The following is an 18,139-nucleotide window of genomic DNA, read 5'->3' as shown; positions in this document are numbered from 1 at the left end:
TTAGCAACATCCACCACAAACAAGATTCAGGCGCTGATTAGAATATTTCATCCTCTCAGCCTTAAAAAAGATATATTCACCATTTTAACAGAACGGACAAGTTAACCGACTTCTTGAACGTGACCAGCCACCATTGATTCAGCGCTTATCCGAGCCTCAGACGTGCCCTAACATACGATGGCACCAACCTCGAATGTCCATGCTCGATCGCACAGTCTGCTGCTCTTACAGAAACTCCTCAACCTTCGTGACGGCGCAAGCCCTCTTACTCTCGTGATCGACAATCTCGAACAACCTGCGCGACCAGTCCTTAGCGAATTTGTGTCAAGGGCAAAGGTACTAAAAGTCCCCTAAAACATGAGAGCCAGTATGACTAACGTGGAAAATCCAGATTGCAAAGACACAGGTTATCTTCCTCTCGCTGGTAACACTGAAGAAACCACAAGATGCAGATGTTTTCATAAAAGCTGCGGGGAGAGATCTTCAAACTGTGCGCAAAGACTTGTTGAATCATTATCCTGCTTTCAACCCTCTTTTGGACAAGGGAAAGCCCACTCAAAGTAAGCCCAGCAGAGTCATGATCTGAGGAGGTTATCTCGTTACTAACTATCTCAAGGGGCCGTTGTGATTGTCGACTCACTAAACGCCTTAGCATCTGCCGCTCCTCAGTCCCTGGCAAGCTTTCTCTCAAGCATCATCACGCCAGCCGTCTCTATCGTCGCCACATACCATGATGATGTACCCATAGTACTTCCAAGGTCGTTCAGCGAGTATGAACCTCATCCCTTCACTGTACTATGCCACCTCGCTACTGCTATCCTGAGACTATCGAGTCTTTACCAAGAGATTGAGCGTCAGAAGGCTCGAAACAGGAGCATTCAGGAGCCAGAGTGGGGTCTGAACGAAGATCGTGAGGGTGTACTTGTCGGTCTTGGAGAGAAGGGCAGAGATCGGAATGAGGACAGCAATGGAGTTGTTATTAATATGGAACTACGACGACGAAGTGGAAGAACGGTTTCAGAAAAGTTTATTCTCAGCTCCAAGGGATTGGTTACAGCGCCGCAACCCGGCAAGGTGTGCTTGCTTACAGACCACCCAATGTTCGCAGCACCAACGGATAGTGGAGAGACCGGCGAAGGAGAGGAGGAACCTGAGAGTACATTCAATCTGGGGCTCACAGAGAAGCAACGAAAGGATCGAGAGGGTATTGTGTTGCCATACTTTGATGCGCAAACGGACATTGGTGCAGGAGAAGGAGGAAGAATTCTTTACGAAATGGGTAGAGAGGATGACTTTGACGATGAGGAAGATGAGATATAGAGATGAGACACGAGTTCTTTCACATAGAATTCACGCATTATGACCTTTGACCTTTGCCGTTGTAGAGTCATGATGATTGACTTTGGCGTTTACAGGTTCCTAAATGACCTTCAGGTTATAGAACCTATCAATCACAGAGTGATAGCAGGGGTGTTTGACACAGCCAGTCATTATAGAGTTTACTTTGCAAAAATACTCCAAAGTAAGTATTGCTTGATGAAATACAAAAATATTCGAATGCCGAATTTCACCACAAATTACCATCTTGAACTGGAATGACAAGTTGGTTCGTTATCTTATCAGCACGGAGCTCCCTCTGTCATGCGCCAGCTCCACTGGCCATCGACCATACATACAGATCCTCCAAAAGCCAAAACGATCAAACTGCAATATTGCAAGTCAGAAGCTGAGAGAATCTCCTATGAGAGACTCAAATCGATCGTTGAAATAGCATTTGACCATTCTTGGCGTGGCTCAGTCTCGTGCCCCTTCGACGTCATCCCTCTATCGCCTGTCTTTCTTGACACGTAGTGGTAGCTGGAAGTCTTCAAGCCAAAGAAACAAACCACTTCTAAACCGGCGCAACTTTCCCCTGCTACCCAGCACTTTAACCACAAACCACTACAATGATCTACTCTACGCAAATATCAAGGCTTGATGGTAGGTTAACATCCTCTATAATACCATAAATATATATGCTAATACACTACAAGGCCTTATGCTCTGTGCCTCAGTCGATGATGAACAGGTACTCTCCACAACTCAGCTTTACCGCGACTTCATGCTTACGAACCCTCTCAACAGGCCGAGTCCACCCTCGCAGAGACCAAGCAGAACGTGCGCCAGGTCCTCCGCAAGCTCACACGCAACTCCGAGTCCCAGGCCTCCATCGAGACCCCCAACCATACGCTGCACTACCTCATCGACTCGGATATCGTCTTCCTCGCCATCTGCGCTCCCTCGTACCCTCGAAAGCTTGCCTTTACCTACCTAGCCGACCTCGCACGCGAGTTCACAACCACCTACCCAGCATCTCAGGTCCACTCTCCTGCTCTGCGACCCTACGCTTTCATGGAGTTCGACACCTTCATCTCGAAGACAAAGACAACCTACGCCGATTCCCGAGCCTCGGCTAACCTCGATAAACTTAACGATGAGCTGCGCGATGTGACAAAGGTAATGACCAAGAACATTGAGGATTTACTCTACCGTGGAGATAGTCTGGAGCGCATGGGAGAGATCAGCTCGAGGCTGCGTGATGATAGCAAAAAGTATCGACGAGCTGCTGTGCGTATCAACTGGGAACTGCTTCTTAAGCAGTACGGACCCTTTGCGGCTCTTGGGTTCATCATCATCTTTTTCCTGTATTGGCGGTTCTTTTAAGAAATGCAAGCGAGCTGTTTCTATTCATACATCTAATACTTAAGTCTGGCCACTTGTACTTTACTCTGGGAGTGTGCAATTTGAGAGCTACGATTCAACATTCCAGAGGTATATGAGAACCAAGTAGTGTCCTTATATCAAGAGGGGATGCTGCTGGGTTGTGTACTTATGTGATCATTTATGACAAGTTAATTCGTCTATCCGTGCTGGCTTTGGCAATTCTTGCTAATCATAACCTCAATGCTGCTCCTAAACCATGCTGTCTCACCTAGGTAATACCGTATGAGACTCCAAACTCCAGATGTCATCTGCTCTACCCAAAATCATCAAGGAAAACACCATATTTTTGTTAACAAGTCCCAAAACCGACCACTTACTCTGAACTACATCACTATGCAATTATCTGAAGCCGCCTGTGCTTGAGAGGTTGGCGCCGTCACTGTATGTTGCCATTCAAGATGTTCCTGAAACGCCTCCATGTCTTCGTAGCCCAAATCTGGTCGATATGCATCCTCGTCATCATACTGCTCTTGAGGTTCTGTTGATTCCACTTCGCAATATGGACACAGTAAACCGGCCTGCCAATCCCGAGGTTGCGGTGCCATATGATTTGCGATGGCTACGGGCGCAAATACAACCTGCTTCTCTTGGTGTCCAGACAATGTAAACGCTGTTGCTTGCCAGTGAGGGTTATCGATTGTTGGTGATAGTGTCAAAATTGGAGACGCGGCGGCTTCTTGGAACGTCCGTATCGAGGGCATATTCTCAATATCCTCCCATACTATGTGACCATCACAATAATCGCAAACGAAAGCAATATCTCGATCGCCAAATCGCTTAAACGACCCAATAGTATTGCATAAGCGTAGCTCCTCTCGATATCTTCTCGAATACTCGGCCTCGTCTGGCACGGTCTTATTTAACGTCCATTGTCGCTGTTGTCGGTAGACGAGGAAAGCTCCCAAACATCTTGCCGACCCTTCTTTTTCCGAGCTATATATTCGACGTGCTGCTCGACATTGTGCTCTGTGCAATTTTCGCTGTAAAGCATGTGTTTCGCGGACCCATATTGGGTTGATTGGGCCGCCTGAGCGACTCCAATCTCGTATTTGTTCTATATGAGCTGTAAATTGAGCTTTGAGAGCTCTCAATTCCTCGATGGATTCATCTGGCCAATAAGTCAGTAAACGGATCCATCACTCAACTTTGTAGAAGCCTGAAGCCAATGGGAATGCCTGCATCGGAGAATACGTACGTTTTCGGTCGGTTTCGTAGTATATCTGTCCATTAACCAAAGGTGCCAATTCTTGAAAGTCCTTCTTGGCTTCGTCCAACGCAGAAGCAAGGGCGTGTACTTGCTCGTGCTCGTCCGGTCCCCAGTGGCTCTTGTCGGCCAAACTGAGGATTCGCAATCCCTGGGATAAAAGAGTCGCAATGGCCGCAAGCAATGACCCGACCGAGTCAAGGCTGCTCATGATTCGGTTTCGAGGATAAGGTTTGCGATTTTCCCCAAGTATTGGGAGGGCGCGGGGTTGCGTCGAGGTAGGATAACGTAAGCTCACAGTCTCGTGAAAGGGTATAATTCGTAGTAGAAAAAGCAATGGATTCGAAGTAGTAGAAAGACGTCAATCACCGGCGTCGTCGCGGGGCGAGGGACTGATGCGATTGGGGGCGGCGCATGAGGTTTCGTCGGCTCGAACCGGACTCCCCCGGCTCGAGAGAACAGGAGGTTACTGAAGGAAGCTTGACTTGACGATAGAGGTGACAAGAGCTCCAAGATAGGGCGCACAGGAGCGTTCGGCTGTGCTATTTATTTACTTGGTTGTATTCATGTAACCAAGCAACCGAAGGCATGAGGCTGAGCAATTGGTAGGTACGTAATGTTTGTAGCACTTCTGTTCAGGGTCCTTTCCGTTATTGTCAAAGTGACCCTCGTGAAGAAGAGGCTGTGCAGGCAAAAATACTGGGGGTTCCAAGGATTGATTCTTCAGACCGTCTGTTGAAGAGTTTCAGGGGATGTAGAAGGAGAAAAATATGGTTAAAAAGAGAGTTGTCTCTAGCTGCTTAGGTATGGCTAGGTAGGTTATGTACGAATCGCGGACACTGAGGTGCGTACTGGGCACTGAACCCCCAAGTCTGAAACAGCCAGCTTCCATTGATACACACGTTGAATCAAAAAGCTGAGGTGAGCTCCTCCGCAAAATGACGGAATAAGGAACAGCACTGAAGCCCCCTGTAACTCACCCGCTATGACGCCCGTTAGTGGGTCGTAAATTGTAACATCCTATCGGGCGTCCCGAACCTAGAGACCGGGGTGCTCCTCTGTTCTATCATCCAAATCTATCATTCGTAGCTTCGTATATTCGTAGGGCTACGAATCAGAAGGCATACCTAGCTAGTCCACCAGTCATCTCGAGCTAAGGGAAGCTTATCAATAGACTGTCGAAGATTGTACCATAGATAAATGCAATCGCAATGACTCAACCGAATCATATTGTTTCATTACACGGGCCCTGAAAGCTCATTCGTTGCACACGGATGGTATTGATTCCTTTGCACCTGATATTCAACTAAAAATGGCCGATTGGAACTACAACATAGTTATCAAAGTTATGACTACAGAAGCAAACCCGACAGTCTAGACCTAAGGGTCTTTCCTCGGCTCCTATTGCCGTCTGCAACTCACTTCCGCTTCTTGGCCTTGCCAGTATCCGCGCTACTGGTCTTGGCTTCGGCCTTGACATCCTCAACCAGTTTGTCCTTGGCCTTTTCCTTGGCCTCTTTGTCGTCAACAGCCTCGTCCTCTCCACCCTGGCCAAACTCGTTGACACGGCTGTAATCGATGCGGTAAGCCCATCGTTGGTAAAGATACACGAAGAAGATAACATCGTCGCGAAGAGTGGCCAAACGGTGCAAGAAAGGCATCTTGATGGTAAAGGCAAACAGATCGTCGATGAAGGTGTTGAGAAACTTGTACATCATGGCCTTGGCAGGCATGTGGGCGACACTCTTCAGCCGGTAGTTGATGTACAGCGAGGGAACCATCATCAAGAAACCGTAGGCGTAGACAGATCCCACCAAAGTAGTAATGATGTAGGAGTACCACGACTTGTGGGAATCGTAGTAGAGAGAGTAGATGCCATATGCGATCAGCAGAGGAATGCCAGCAATGTACATGTACTTGAAAGCAATCTCATCGTACTCCTTGGTCTTCTCTTCAGTCTCGGTCAACTTCTGCTTGTCCTCGAAAGCGATAGTGTAAGGGAGGAAAGATCCCGGTCCACCAGGACGAATGCGAACGTTGACAACAGTGGTGATCTTCCAGAACTCAATGACGATACCAACGACCTGAGAGCCCAAAATCATCCAGCTGGTGTTCTGAGAGTTGTCGAGGAGGTACAGGAAGATGACAGTTTGCATGAAAACATTGGCCAGGATCGAACGGACTGAGATACCGACGTTGTCCTTCTTCTTGCGGTAGTGGGCAATATCGGACCCGAACGCGAGAGTCTCGAGAATCATGTGCAAGATACTGACTACAATGGTAACGCCGAGCAAGATTGGGTTCGAGTCGAGGAATACCTCCTTGATCATCTCGATCTCGGTGCCGTCGCCGCCACCAGGAAGAGAGCCACCAAATGCTGCCTGTCGAGCAGACTCCTTGGAGTTGGTCTCAAGCGTAGACATGAGCTGAAACTGCCAGCTGGCCAGGTTACCAAGATCAATACGAAGAGGAAGTTCCTTGACGGTATCGTTGAGGAGAGTCATCTGGTTTGTCAATTGCCAAAAAGTGTTGACAAACAGAACAGGGTCTATCTATGTTAGTTACCGTGTCATTGGCATATAAGTTGTTGCTACGTACAGTACCAGGCGTGCTGACCAGAGCCATCTCGAGCACCAGTAGCCTCAAGGCGCAAGTATTGTCGCATCTGAGGGGCCATCGCGGCGAAGTCCTTGACACCCAGATCGGGGACGAAGGACAAGCTTGCATTAGGATGATAGTAGTTCGCAATAATAGGTCCAGTGGGCTCCTCCTCTTCAGGTTCCTCCTCATGCTTGGGGATATCCTCGAGCAAGTTTCGCGTCTTCGCAACCTTCTTCTTGGGAAGGTATTGTGTTAGAGGCCAAGTGAAGTAGTAGGCTTTGGACGTATCATATCCGGGCTGCTTAGGATCGAGATTACTTCCAGGAAGGCCAATGTAGAAATGCCCCCAGAGGGTACCATTATGCTGGACAGCTGGAGGAACCGTGAACTTCGTCTCAATCGTTCGCTTATCGGACTTATTGCTAAGATGGAACTCCTTCTCTTGTAGTACAAGATATTCGTCGGGCACTTGCGAGATAGGCGCTGGGTTGAACGACTGGGAGAGCGTTACGATGATATCAACGTGGCTATCTTGAGGCCAGATGGGCGCAATGTTCTTTGGGATATTACGGTATGTCGCGCCCTCGTTGAGCTCCTTCGGGCGAAGCTGGAAAGGAGGGATACCCTCGACATTCCCAGGGACTGTAACGGCTTCACCTGTCTCTGGATTGGTGACTGTAACTCCCCGTTGGTCCTTTTTCAAGGCCAAGTTGAGGGCCGCATTGATGCCAAAGTAGATGGCGCCGCCGAGGAGAAGCTTGTTGAAGCTGAAACCCTGCATAGAATCGACATTAGTGTATGGTTACGATGTGAGATTTGCTTTGCGATGACTTACACCACCACCGCCGCCACCTTGCTGCTGCTCGCCTTGACGAGGAGGTAAGACTTGAGCTTCAGCCATTGCGTCTGTTTCTATTCAATTGCAGAGAATGGCAGACGTTATGCAATGGATTGAAGAAGACCTACAGGATACTACCTTGATACTAGAGTCAAGGTTGTTGGTTGTTGCACCTGAGGCGAAGTGTTTGGTTGGTCAGAGTTCTGAGAAGTTGGAGGTTGCTCCAAGGATGGAAATTGGAAATCCCCTCGCAGTCCACTTCAGGCTCCATGACAGTTGACGTTGACGTGCTGCGGGCACCCACGAATAGCGATTGGCCACCTGAACACGTACCCCTGTACCTTTAACTGCGGCGGCCGTTGTCGGCTCGGAGATTGACCACGTTTAAAAGATGCGTCCACTAAAAGAGTTTGAGATACAGTGCATCATGGGGAGATCATGGCCCCGCCATTGAACGCATCAATGATGTTCAAGACAATGCTCACGATGCGAGATTCATACTAAGCCATGCTGAGAATCGCCCTATCCTGCTAGAACACGCCTCATGTCCCGGTGACCAGCTGACCTCAGTCATGAATGTCATTGTCCAGTAACATATCTCGTAAGTGGCAATTTGTAGTGGCACAACTTACATGAATGCATGGAGCACGGCCGCAAGCAGCACCTCCGAAGACGTGGCTCCCGTCGCTCCATATCAATAGCCCGATAGGCCGTTGACAGATGTTTGTGTTGGTCAACTAACTTGCTTAACTAGTTCCTGGGCTATTCATATGACTAGTATATAAGCTGGGAAACTTTTATTCTCTTGACTCTTTCTTGTTTCTATTTCCTTGTTGAATCACGATTTATGCTCAAAGTTTGACTCATCTGGGATATTCTTAGTTCAAGTTGAATACTTCACGGTCGCCACATAAGACTCACCGAAACAAGTATTCCATCGTTACCGCCTCCATCATTGTTCTCACTTTATTATATCATAAATAGCCCTCCGTACGAGCTCGACTCTTTTTCAAAACTTAGTCGAATCCTTTTAGAGATAACCTCTTTATATACACTATCATAACCTACAGTCTTAACAACAAATCAACAAACAAGCCCATCATGACAGCTGACAGCACCATCCCATCACAGGCAGCCGTTGTCTCACAGAACGGCCACCCTCGAACTAAGATTTGCGTTTACTGTGGTGCTGCTCCTGGCGCGAGTCCTGCTCACATTGAAGCTGCTCGTGCTCTTGGGAGAGCCATGGCTGAAAACAATATTGACCTAGGTGAGTCACATCAGCGAGGCGGTCCGCCAGCGACGGATACCATCGCGGGCCGCCAACCGCCGACCTCCGGGTATGACCCCGTCATGGCTAACACCGGACAATAGTTTACGGAGGTGGAACTGTCGGACTTATGGGCGAGGTGGCAAAGAGTCTTTGCGCAATCAACGGCCCTGAGTCTGTTCATGGTATCATCCCTGAGGCTCTGGTCAAGTTTGAACGAGATGGCACCTACGGAACTGTCAATGAACATAACCACATTGTACCAGAGGAGTCTGTCTATGGCCGCACTACAGTTGTCAAGGATATGCATACTCGAAAGAAGCTCATGGCCGAGGAGGTTTTTGCTGGTGGTCCCGGCAGTGGCTTCATTGGCTTGAGTGGCGGATTTGGTACCATGGAGGAAATCTTCGAGACAACTACTTGGAACCAACTGGGAATCCACAACCGCGGCATCGTTCTACTCAACATTGAGGGCTACTGGGACGGTATCGTCCAGTGGATGGACCGCGCTTCTGAGGAGGGTTTTGTAAAGCCTGCCAACAAGAACATCCTGGTTAACGCCGACACCCCTGAAGGCGCAATCAAGGCTCTTCGGGAATACAAGGTCTCAGATGCCATCTATCAGCTTCAATGGGGCAGTCAGTAAGGAATTGGTTTGAGGCGCTGGATCAGGATCCGGGTTTGGATTTGGAAACTGGAGCCAAACAGGCGTTTTAATGGTGTTTACGGATAGTTCTTCGTTTCCGCATTTCTAGGATAGGATAGACTGGCGCTCCATAAATAGACGGACTGATGACCTAAGCCACCTGCTCTGTTGTGACTGACCAGACGTGAGACCCATGAAAAGCTGTCTTTGCAGCATGTAATTGTACATGATCTATTTAGCTAGCAACCCGACGCCACGTGTATCCGCTTCATCATTCGTCACACGTTTAGCTGTCCACATCCATGCCCTCACCGTCGCCTTCCTCTGCGCCTCCTTGACCCTCGCCAACGCTCTCGATCCATGGCTGTACCTCGAATCCATCGTACAGCTTGAAGGGCTCGACCTTCTTCTTGCCGTCCTTTGTGTTGATGCCCACTACGCCGACTGATGTGTTCTCTACTGTAAGCTCCTTGTCCTGAACCAAACTCTCCTTCAGAGCCTTAAGACCGTGCTTGACCAACTCCTCCCTTGAACAGTCGGCGAACTCGTCGATGTTGCGCTCAAGGTATGTTCGAGCCATTTGGCTTCGCGCGCCAATGGCAAAAGCAAGCATCTCTTCTGTCATGCCTGAGGGCTGGAACTCGAACAGGTGGGGACCGCGCTCGTCAACACCGGCAACTAGCAGACCAACACCGTAAGGTCGCTTTCCGTACATTTGAGTGTTCATCTGGGCCTTCTCACCGATCATGTCGACAAGGGATCGGAGGGGAATGGCACGGCCGTAGGTGAGTCGGTGTCCTAGACACTGCTGCTTCATGAAGTTGGAGAGAACGCGAGCATCGGAAGTAAGACCGGCGATGGCGATACCAGCATGTTCGTCGACAGTGAAGAGCTTCTTCTGGTAGGATGAGAGTTCCTCTGCGTTTCGCTATGAAGGTGTGTGTTAGAAGAATAACTTCGAAAGCTCCCGTACGGGACAATAATGTATGGAGGGGCAGGGGAATAGTCGTACCTTGACAGCACAAAGAACGGCATGGGTCTTGCTGGCGATACCGACAACGACTGAACCTTGCTTCACTGCCTCAGCAGCATATTCAATCTGGAATATTCGGCCCTGGGGCGAGCTTGGGGAAAGTCAGCTTGCTCAAGGTGCCAGGATAGAGCTAACAGCTTAGGTGACGTACAAGGTAACGGAATCGTTATCGTAGTTGTTTCTGAACATGATGAATTGTTAGCTGCTCTAGCAGCGCCGCGTAGGATGTGGTCGGTGAGATTGCGCGAAGCAAATATCGTTATGCGTGGGTTGCGATGGAGAGCTTCGTTGGAGGTGGATTTTGGGCGTTGGTTGTTAGTATAGGTCGGGATGGAGTTGAGGTGATTGAGCACCAGGCAGCTCAAGCTTCGTAGCCTGGGGCTGGTTGCGCTGGGACCTGCAGCCTTCCATTCTGCCGTGGATGACCCGCCACACCGCCTGCTAAATCGGATAGCTCCATGATGACATTGGGTCTTTGAGGCTCTTTGTTTTCTCCCCACGATAAACCAAAACGAACTCTCTGGCTCTATGAGAAAGGGTCAAGTTGAAGTACGGAATCACGGACTGGTGTTAGGCGTGATACATCCTCAACCACCCGGCTGCCCGCTCGTACATCCCTGATTAGAGTCTTCTTAAAGCTGATAGTTCCATGCTGTCGATGTCCTGTGACCTTAATTCTGAATCCCGCCTGGCATCATGAAAAGAAAGCGACGTGGCAAGTTTAACTCATTCACTTGTCTTTCAGCTGGTGGAGAAGGCTCGCTGCAAAGTTTTTAAGTTCCTTGACGAGAACTATGGGGTTTGTCCCTGCAAGGTTGTATACTTGTCTTATTGGACGTGACCTGATGAAAGCATGGCGAGACTACGCCTGACTTACTGTTAGAGAATCGAGCGACGGAGCTTATTTAACTTGAATGTACTGAAAGAGTTGCAATTCCAGAAGAACACAACATGACGAATAGCTCTCAGGTCCTAGGAGTGTTCAACCAGAAAAATACACTGCTATGGTAACAGCTGGTGAGAGACGTTGTTGCTCCGATTTGGCAGGCTAGTAGAGGGATACGTCTGCTTTATGAGCTAATTGCTGTCGCTTGGAACCCTCACTAATAATGCATATCAATGATGAACTCAATCAGACCCGTTGAAGCATATTGGCGGTCGAGGCTTGGAGAAAGAAAACATATTCCCTTACTATAAGCAAGCTCTATTGCGGATAATGACCTGGAATACATGCTGTCGAGTAGTGTGTTCCCTTGATTGCACTAATTTGGTCTTGAGGAGCTTCTGTTGTAGAAAATATCTGTTGTAAAGACCTTGATGTGCTTGGGTAAATATATGCAACTCTCATCGAAAATCCTGAAATTACTGCTGCTCTTTGACAATCTGGGTTGGACTCATCAGGCATGTCCGGTAAAGCTTTTTCTGGGGCAATACACTCCAGAACACAATATGATATTCCGACTTGACTAGGTAGGCTTGATTGCTTGATGGACGTTCTAATATCTGCTGTGCCAGCCTAGTAAAACCCCCAATTGGTGCGGAGCCACCACATTGATGGCCATTTTAGCCTCAGCGAATAACGATTGCAGTTCACAGCCATCACGGTTCACCAATCTGTTGAATTATCGAGGATTTGAACAAGATCTGTCCATTCTTGACTGCTATACACATACCCCTCATTTCTTCAAATTTGCTCTTGTCATACCAAACTCACCTTCCCAGAGTCATACGTTGAATACCGGATCCCTCTTGTGGGCATTTCTATTGGATGACTCACTGTGACTTACAGTAAATACCCGCGACTTTTAGACAACTCCAGTTTTTATCCTCTCGCATATTCACACTCTCTTCTCTCAACACAACATCATGCCTTCCAGATCTGAGATCACATATTTCGGCGCAGGCCCTGCTTTGCTGCCCACAGACGTCCTTGAGAAGGCCGCCCAGGCCCTCATTGACTATGAGCATACCGGATTGGGTACAGCCAAAATCTCATAATTCATCGTGAACGTCACTAATCAAATGAAAAGGTATTGCTGAGCACAGCCATCGTTCAGAGCTGGCTACAAACATCATCAACGAGGCTAAGGCTGATCTTGCCTCTTACATTGACATTCCCGAGGACTATGAGGTTCTTTTCATGCAGGGTGGTGGAAGTGGAGAGTTCTCCGCTACCATGTACAACCTTGTCGGTGCATGGGTGACAAAGAAGAAGGCCCAGATTGTTGCCAACCTCAAGGCTCCGGAGGATGACCCTCGTGTGGAGCAGGAGCTCAGAAATGCAGTCGAGAAGGAGCTCAAGACTGACTACATTGTTACTGGTGGCTGGTCTCAGAAGGCTTCTGAAGAAGCCAAACGACTGCTTGGTCCTGAGCATGTCAACATTGTCGCTGACGCCCGCCAGATTAACAATGGCAAGTATGGCAAGATTCCTGAGGAGAGCACCTGGAACCTCTCCAAGGAAGCTGCTTTGGTGTATTATTGCGATAACGAGACCGTCGATGGTGTAGAATTTCCTGCTTTCCCTCAGTCCCTGACCCCTGGACCTGACGGCGAGGGCCCTATTGTTGTGGCCGATATGTCCTCCAACATCCTGTCGAGGAGAATCCCTGTCCGAAACTTCTCAGTCATCTTCTTCGGCGCCCAGAAGAACCTCGGCTGCACTGGTGTCACCGTTGTGATTATCAAGAAGAGCCTTCTTCCTCCCAAGACACCTCAACCTCCTCCCGCACTTCTTCGACGACTTGGACTTCCTATCCCTCCTATCATCTTCTCTTACGAGACTATCGCCAAGAACAACAGTCTCTACAACACCCTTAGCATCTTCGAGTAAGCGCTTCTATAAGACACGTTTGATACATGTACTGACTAGATTTAGTGTCTATATCGCTGGCCAAGTTCTCAAGAAGTCACTCAGCACCTATAACAAGGTTGAGGGACAGGAGGCCGTGTCCGCCAAGAAGGCCGAGCTTATCTATGGTGCTCTTGACGCCCACCCCGATGTGTACAGAGTTGTCCCTGACAAGTCGGTTCGTTCAAGGATGAACATCTGCTTCCGCGTTACCAAGAATGGCGACACTGATGGCACAGAGAAGGCTTTCCTTAAGGAGGCCACTGCACAGGGTCTCACCGGCCTCAAGGGTCACCGAAGCGTGGGTGGTATTCGTGCCAGCAGCTACAATTCCATTTCCTTGGAGGGCGCCGAAAAACTTGCCAAGTTCATTGAGACGTTTGCTACCTCTTAGAAAAAAATTCAATCATGAAAAGTTTGAGCTGGATGGTTTGAGGATTTTATGGAATTGATCAGATGCGTGTACGACATCAAGGATAAAAGTCAACCTAGATGGATGTTGAATTCAACATGCTCCATGAGGATAAAGAATAAGAACCAAATAAATGAAGCGTAATAAAAGGAGCTATGCTTAAACAACTTGTACTGGTGATGATTCTCTAGGTATGTTGAACATTCCATCACCGTGACCCTGATGGATGAGTTTCAGTGGATTAGCGCACTATCAGTTTGATACGATCAGTGGGCCCTGAGCGCTATAACATGGAATCAACCTCAGGTTTCTCTCTTGTTTATGTCTCCAACCAGGAAAACTCAGCCAATACTCAATTGTCACTCCCGAATACAGCGTCTATCGTCTTCGCTCTAAGAAAACCAGAGCAAATAAAAATTAGAACAAGTTTGAACATCTCACTGTCACTCATTTCGCCGATGCTGAGACGCAGTCTCCTAAGGAGACTCAATTGCAAAGCGAATCGCTCTCGAGTCTTCTTATCCCCATTCTATATTAGCAAGTGCAACGACCAACTCTTTACACAACCTTTGCGGTATTCTATTGCCTCGGTATCAAAGCCATATTCACATCAGTCGTGGCATACTCAAAACCCTGAATTTGTATCCGGACTACCAATCATAGACGACACCATCTATGCTCTATCAACGGCGCAGGGTCGGGCCGGTATTGCGGTAATTCGCATTTCTGGCCCATCATGTCTTGAGGTGAGTGTCATACAAATTCTTATATATACAGTATCTAATGTTGGGCTGAAGATTTATGAGGCACTTTGCCCATCAAAACCATTACCAAAACCGAGATATGCAAAAGTACGGTCCCTATATGACCCGCAGCATGCCAATAATGAGCAGATAGTGCTGGACTCAGAAGCTCTTGTTCTTTACTTTCCTAGCCCAAAGACTGTAACTGGTGACGATGTCTTGGAGTTGCACGTTCATGGAGGATCAGCCACTGTAAAAGCTGTGTTAGCAGCCATTCCGAAATGTTCCGCTACACATCGTATTCGATACGCAGAGCCTGGCGAGTTTACGAAGCGCGCCTTTTTCAACGACCGCCTGGATCTTGCTCAAATTGAATCCCTGAGCGACACCCTGGCAGCTGAAACGGAACAGCAACGTCGTGCAGCTGTGCGAGGCAATTCAGGTGTTCTTGGACGACAATACGAGACATGGAGAGAGCAACTCTTGTTGGCTCGTGGTGAGATCGAAGCATTGATCGACTTTTCCGAAGACCAGCACTTTGACGAGTCCCAGGCTGAATTGTTACAGAATGTGACTGCGCAGGTTGCTAGGATGCTACACAGCATTGAGCTGCATGAGCAGGGAAGTCAAAGGAGCGAGCTTTTGAGGAATGGAATTCGTATAGCGCTGTTAGGGCCACCCAATGTTGGTAAGAGCTCGCTTATGAACCTGATCGTTGGGCGCGAGGCATCTATTGTGTCCGGCGAAGCAGGCACAACTCGAGATATCGTCGAGGCGAGCTTAGACATTCGCGGCTATTTATGTTCATTTGCAGATACGGCAGGATTTCGATCCAAAGGTTCCCAGGTGATCAACGGGGCTGATAGTGGCGCAATTGGGGCCGTGGAAGAAGAAGGTATACGGCGAGCAAAGCAACGAGCTCTGGACTCTGACCTCGTTATAGTCCTAGCATCCGTGGAGGATGGTCAGAATGGACCATTTGTGCAATACGACCAAGAAACGCTCGATCTCGCTGCAGGGGCGGAGGACTGTGTTGTTGTTGTCAATAAACAAGATGCAGTTGGTAAAGAGGAATTTGAGAAGCTGGTTCAAGATTTCAGAAAAATCGTTCGAATTCGAGCCCCCAAGCTAGCGGCGGCGGAGTTCGTGTCCGTATCGTGTAAGGAGGCTCAGGCAGGGACATGGGAAAGCAAGGATCCTGGCGGTATCCAGGCTGTGATCACCAAGCTCGTGGCATCCTTTGAGAAGATGACATCCATGCCTGTCGATCTTCAGGACCTGCTAGGCGTTACAGAGCGTCAGCGCCAGCTCCTTATCAAGTGTCGTCGACACTTGGAGGACTTCATGATGGAGGCTGCCCCTGAAGAGGGCTTGGATGCTGATGCCGTCCTCGCGGCCGAGTATCTAAGGTATGCTGCGAATTGCCTTGCACGGATCACAGGGCGGGATGAGTTTGGAGATGTTGAGGATGTACTGGGTGTTATCTTTGAAAAGTAAGTTCTGACAAAATTGTGTATGAGATGTCTGACAAGATGCTGATTTGAGACGTGTTAGATTCTGTGTGGGGAAATAAGCGCGTGGCAAAGAAGACTATAGCGATGAGAGATTGGTGGGAGAGTTGAAATATATTTTCCATCGAGGAATATTCTATAGAGAGCAGCTGGTCTGAACAAATTGAAAGACTCAATGTTGGGCCACCTGGGCCTGGTCTAGTCGGTTATGAAAAGAGAAAGCGAAAATAAATTTGAGATGAAATGACAAGAAAAATAAAGCAAAAGGAAATATGTCATGCTGTATGCTCGCTTCTATGCCATGCCATGCCAACGCTGTGTGATGCTATGCTTCCGTCTTTTCCAACTCCTGATATGCGATGCCGTGTCTGCAACTTGTTCCTCCGAATACCAATGCTGATGATGAGAACAAAACAAAACTCCGTTCCATGCAGATGTTGTTGAAACTAGTGTCTAAACAGAAAACTCCGTTCCATGCTTGCGCTGTCGCTGTGTATGCTTTTGGGAAGTGACTCAAGAGTAACAAAGGAGTTTACTCCTCGTCATTGTCGCTGGGACCATTGTAGCCAGAGCGACCCTTGTTGCCCTTGGAGGAATCATCGTCTTCAGGGCCGTTATAGCCAGAGCGACCAGAGTCTCCTTCCTCAGGCTCGTTGTAGCCAGATCGACCACGGTTGTTTGTGGGCTTGGAGTCAGAGTCGTCACCGTCCTTGTTGTAGCCAGATCGGCCGAAGGATCGAGTGGTGGGAGCAAATGTGAGAGTGAAAGCAGCCATTGTAAATGTTGTAGAGTTGAGTTGAGTTAAGTATGAATTTTGGGTGAAGATGGAAGTTGAGTTGAGTTGAGTTGAAAGAGTTGAGTTGTTGTATGTAAATGTTGAGTTGTAGTGTAGTTGTAGAGTGTAGATGAAACTGGTTGTTGATGGTGATGAGAATTCTAATTCAGAGCAGGAGGACATGGACAGTTATATAGAAACTGAGTCAACTATAGAACGAAGCCAAGGGTAACTAAGCACATCGCAGATAGGGATTCTCGGTAGACGGTGGAAGCGGCTGACTCTGACTGACGCCTGTTCGTTCGTTTGTGTTGTCGTATCATGACGATCAAGCACACCCTTAGCATGGGGGCAACAAAATAGAAACACACTACATAGCGTATCGTGCTAGGTTTGGCTACCTTAGGCTAGGTAGATTACAGCAGTGCCCGTTGTTCCGCCCTTGCCATGCCATGGAACCTTCTTTCGCTTCCGTCAGTCTGCGCCATGTCGCCGAGCTGACAGGGAATCCATCAAAGCCGTAAGTGGTGGAGGACACCATCGTAGGGCTGAGGGCAATGGTTTATGGGGACCGGACCTTGCAGTTACAGGGGTCTTTGTCAAACGGTGTAAGTTAATAAGTAGCCACGCCCACGGTACCCGGGGTAGGGGTCGGGTCGGGGTGCGGAAGACCCGGGCCGTATCCAGTCAAGTCGCTGCGTATTGTATTACTGAGTGAGTCTTTTGAGTCTTGATGGGCTTACGGGGCTTGGGCAGGGTATACGTTATAATAAGCCACAGCCTCAAATGAACACCCTTGTACATGTAATCAATCATGCCCACGGCTCTGGCCATGGACCTGGAGCAGATGCAGAATAGATGCATCATGGTAGTTTTTTTGACCCCCAACAATGCAATTGTTCAAGATAACATATCAATGAGTTTGGAGAGTTGGTGTGGAGACGGAGCTTAGATACGTAAATACGCACCTCTAACATACTGCATAGTATTCGTATTATGATCCCGCCCATACTATTCCACACTCTTGGTACTGTATAAATGTCAAGACAATTGCGGACTTGCAACGCAGAAACGTCATCAAGGCTGACAAATGAGGCCGTGTGATTCCAATTCCATGAAAACTCCGATTAGGTTCGGAGTCAATCATGGAGTTTAGAGAGAGACAGAGTACGGTACGGTACGGACGGAGTAGACAAAGAGATTCCAATTAATCCCGGTTGAAATTCGTTGAATGTGCCAACGTGTACTTGACTGCATGCGCGTCCCATATCGCAATAGGCACAGAGAAGAAGCTTCCAAAGTGCAATTTCTCGTCACATGGGCACTTTTGATAAGTTTAAAAGGTTGCCTAAAAGACAAGACATTTACATGAGGCATCACAGTAGCGAATAAGTCAGCAAATTGCACCATTTATTCTGTCATCCCGCTTTGTCATCCCGCAAATGGCGGATGCAGCCACAGAAGCCATGACGCGACTTCCCCATTGGCGTGC

General features: G+C 48.4%; 9 protein-coding genes across 9 annotated transcripts; 5 read left to right on the top strand and 4 right to left on the bottom strand.

Moving 5' to 3' along the window:
• The first annotated feature begins 22 nt into the window (after window positions 1-22).
• Window positions 23-1,370, top strand: FOBCDRAFT_215553 (Elongator complex protein 5). Its single transcript, XM_031174109.3, has 3 exons — window positions 23-336; window positions 392-560; window positions 617-1,370. The coding sequence occupies exons 1-3, from the start codon at window positions 178-180 to the stop codon at window positions 1,318-1,320; spliced, it is 1,032 nt and encodes a 343-aa protein (XP_031050894.3). The 5' UTR covers window positions 23-177; the 3' UTR covers window positions 1,321-1,370.
• A 314-nt stretch (window positions 1,371-1,684) lies between these two features.
• On the top strand, window positions 1,685-2,803 carry FOBCDRAFT_16963 (Longin-like domain-containing protein). Its single transcript, XM_031174108.3, has 3 exons — window positions 1,685-1,980; window positions 2,034-2,068; window positions 2,125-2,803. Exons 1-3 carry the CDS (start codon window positions 1,947-1,949, stop codon window positions 2,701-2,703), a joined length of 648 nt encoding a protein of 215 aa, XP_031050893.1. The 5' UTR covers window positions 1,685-1,946; the 3' UTR covers window positions 2,704-2,803.
• A 55-nt stretch (window positions 2,804-2,858) lies between these two features.
• On the bottom strand, window positions 2,859-4,483 carry FOBCDRAFT_16961 (uncharacterized protein). The gene is made up of 2 exons (XM_031174107.3): window positions 3,959-4,483; window positions 2,859-3,871 (listed from the first exon to the last, which is right to left on the bottom strand). The coding sequence occupies exons 1-2, from the start codon at window positions 4,176-4,178 to the stop codon at window positions 3,087-3,089; spliced, it is 1,005 nt and encodes a 334-aa protein (XP_031050892.1). The 5' UTR covers window positions 4,179-4,483; the 3' UTR covers window positions 2,859-3,086.
• A 759-nt stretch (window positions 4,484-5,242) lies between these two features.
• On the bottom strand, window positions 5,243-7,646 carry FOBCDRAFT_155511 (cleft lip and palate transmembrane protein 1-domain-containing protein). The gene is made up of 3 exons (XM_031174106.3): window positions 7,404-7,646; window positions 6,566-7,343; window positions 5,243-6,515 (listed from the first exon to the last, which is right to left on the bottom strand). Exons 1-3 carry the CDS (start codon window positions 7,467-7,469, stop codon window positions 5,386-5,388), a joined length of 1,974 nt encoding a protein of 657 aa, XP_031050891.1. The 5' UTR covers window positions 7,470-7,646; the 3' UTR covers window positions 5,243-5,385.
• Window positions 7,647-8,156: 510 nt separating this feature from the next.
• Window positions 8,157-9,478, top strand: FOBCDRAFT_16948 (uncharacterized protein). The gene is made up of 2 exons (XM_031174104.3): window positions 8,157-8,676; window positions 8,781-9,478. The coding sequence occupies exons 1-2, from the start codon at window positions 8,508-8,510 to the stop codon at window positions 9,320-9,322; spliced, it is 711 nt and encodes a 236-aa protein (XP_031050889.1). The 5' UTR covers window positions 8,157-8,507; the 3' UTR covers window positions 9,323-9,478.
• Window positions 9,479-9,497: 19 nt separating this feature from the next.
• Window positions 9,498-10,703, bottom strand: FOBCDRAFT_16943 (nucleophile aminohydrolase). The gene is made up of 3 exons (XM_031174103.3): window positions 10,507-10,703; window positions 10,335-10,446; window positions 9,498-10,250 (listed from the first exon to the last, which is right to left on the bottom strand). The coding sequence occupies exons 1-3, from the start codon at window positions 10,542-10,544 to the stop codon at window positions 9,609-9,611; spliced, it is 792 nt and encodes a 263-aa protein (XP_031050888.1). The 5' UTR covers window positions 10,545-10,703; the 3' UTR covers window positions 9,498-9,608.
• A 1,268-nt stretch (window positions 10,704-11,971) lies between these two features.
• FOBCDRAFT_215544 (pyridoxal phosphate-dependent transferase) lies at window positions 11,972-13,785 on the top strand. The gene is made up of 3 exons (XM_054703414.2): window positions 11,972-12,333; window positions 12,386-13,184; window positions 13,234-13,785. The coding sequence occupies exons 1-3, from the start codon at window positions 12,222-12,224 to the stop codon at window positions 13,598-13,600; spliced, it is 1,278 nt and encodes a 425-aa protein (XP_054559389.2). The 5' UTR covers window positions 11,972-12,221; the 3' UTR covers window positions 13,601-13,785.
• A 123-nt stretch (window positions 13,786-13,908) lies between these two features.
• On the top strand, window positions 13,909-15,858 carry FOBCDRAFT_288693 (GTP-binding protein TrmE N-terminus-domain-containing protein; the record flags this gene model as incomplete). The annotated part of the gene is made up of 2 exons (XM_059611728.1): window positions 13,909-14,364; window positions 14,416-15,858. 2 exons carry the CDS (start codon window positions 13,909-13,911, stop codon window positions 15,856-15,858), a joined length of 1,899 nt encoding a protein of 632 aa, XP_059466792.1.
• Window positions 15,859-16,404: 546 nt separating this feature from the next.
• FOBCDRAFT_288688 (uncharacterized protein) lies at window positions 16,405-16,830 on the bottom strand (the record flags this gene model as incomplete). The annotated part of the gene is made up of 1 exon (XM_031174100.2): window positions 16,405-16,830. The coding sequence occupies one exon, from the start codon at window positions 16,828-16,830 to the stop codon at window positions 16,405-16,407; it is 426 nt and encodes a 141-aa protein (XP_031050885.2).
• Window positions 16,831-18,139: the final 1,309 nt, after the last annotated feature.

This window comes from Fusarium oxysporum, chromosome II (genome assembly GCF_013085055.1).
Source record: "Fusarium oxysporum Fo47 chromosome II, complete sequence".
Lineage (NCBI taxonomy): Eukaryota > Fungi > Ascomycota > Sordariomycetes > Hypocreales > Nectriaceae > Fusarium > Fusarium oxysporum.
This window is presented reverse-complemented; position numbering and strand designations above follow the sequence as displayed.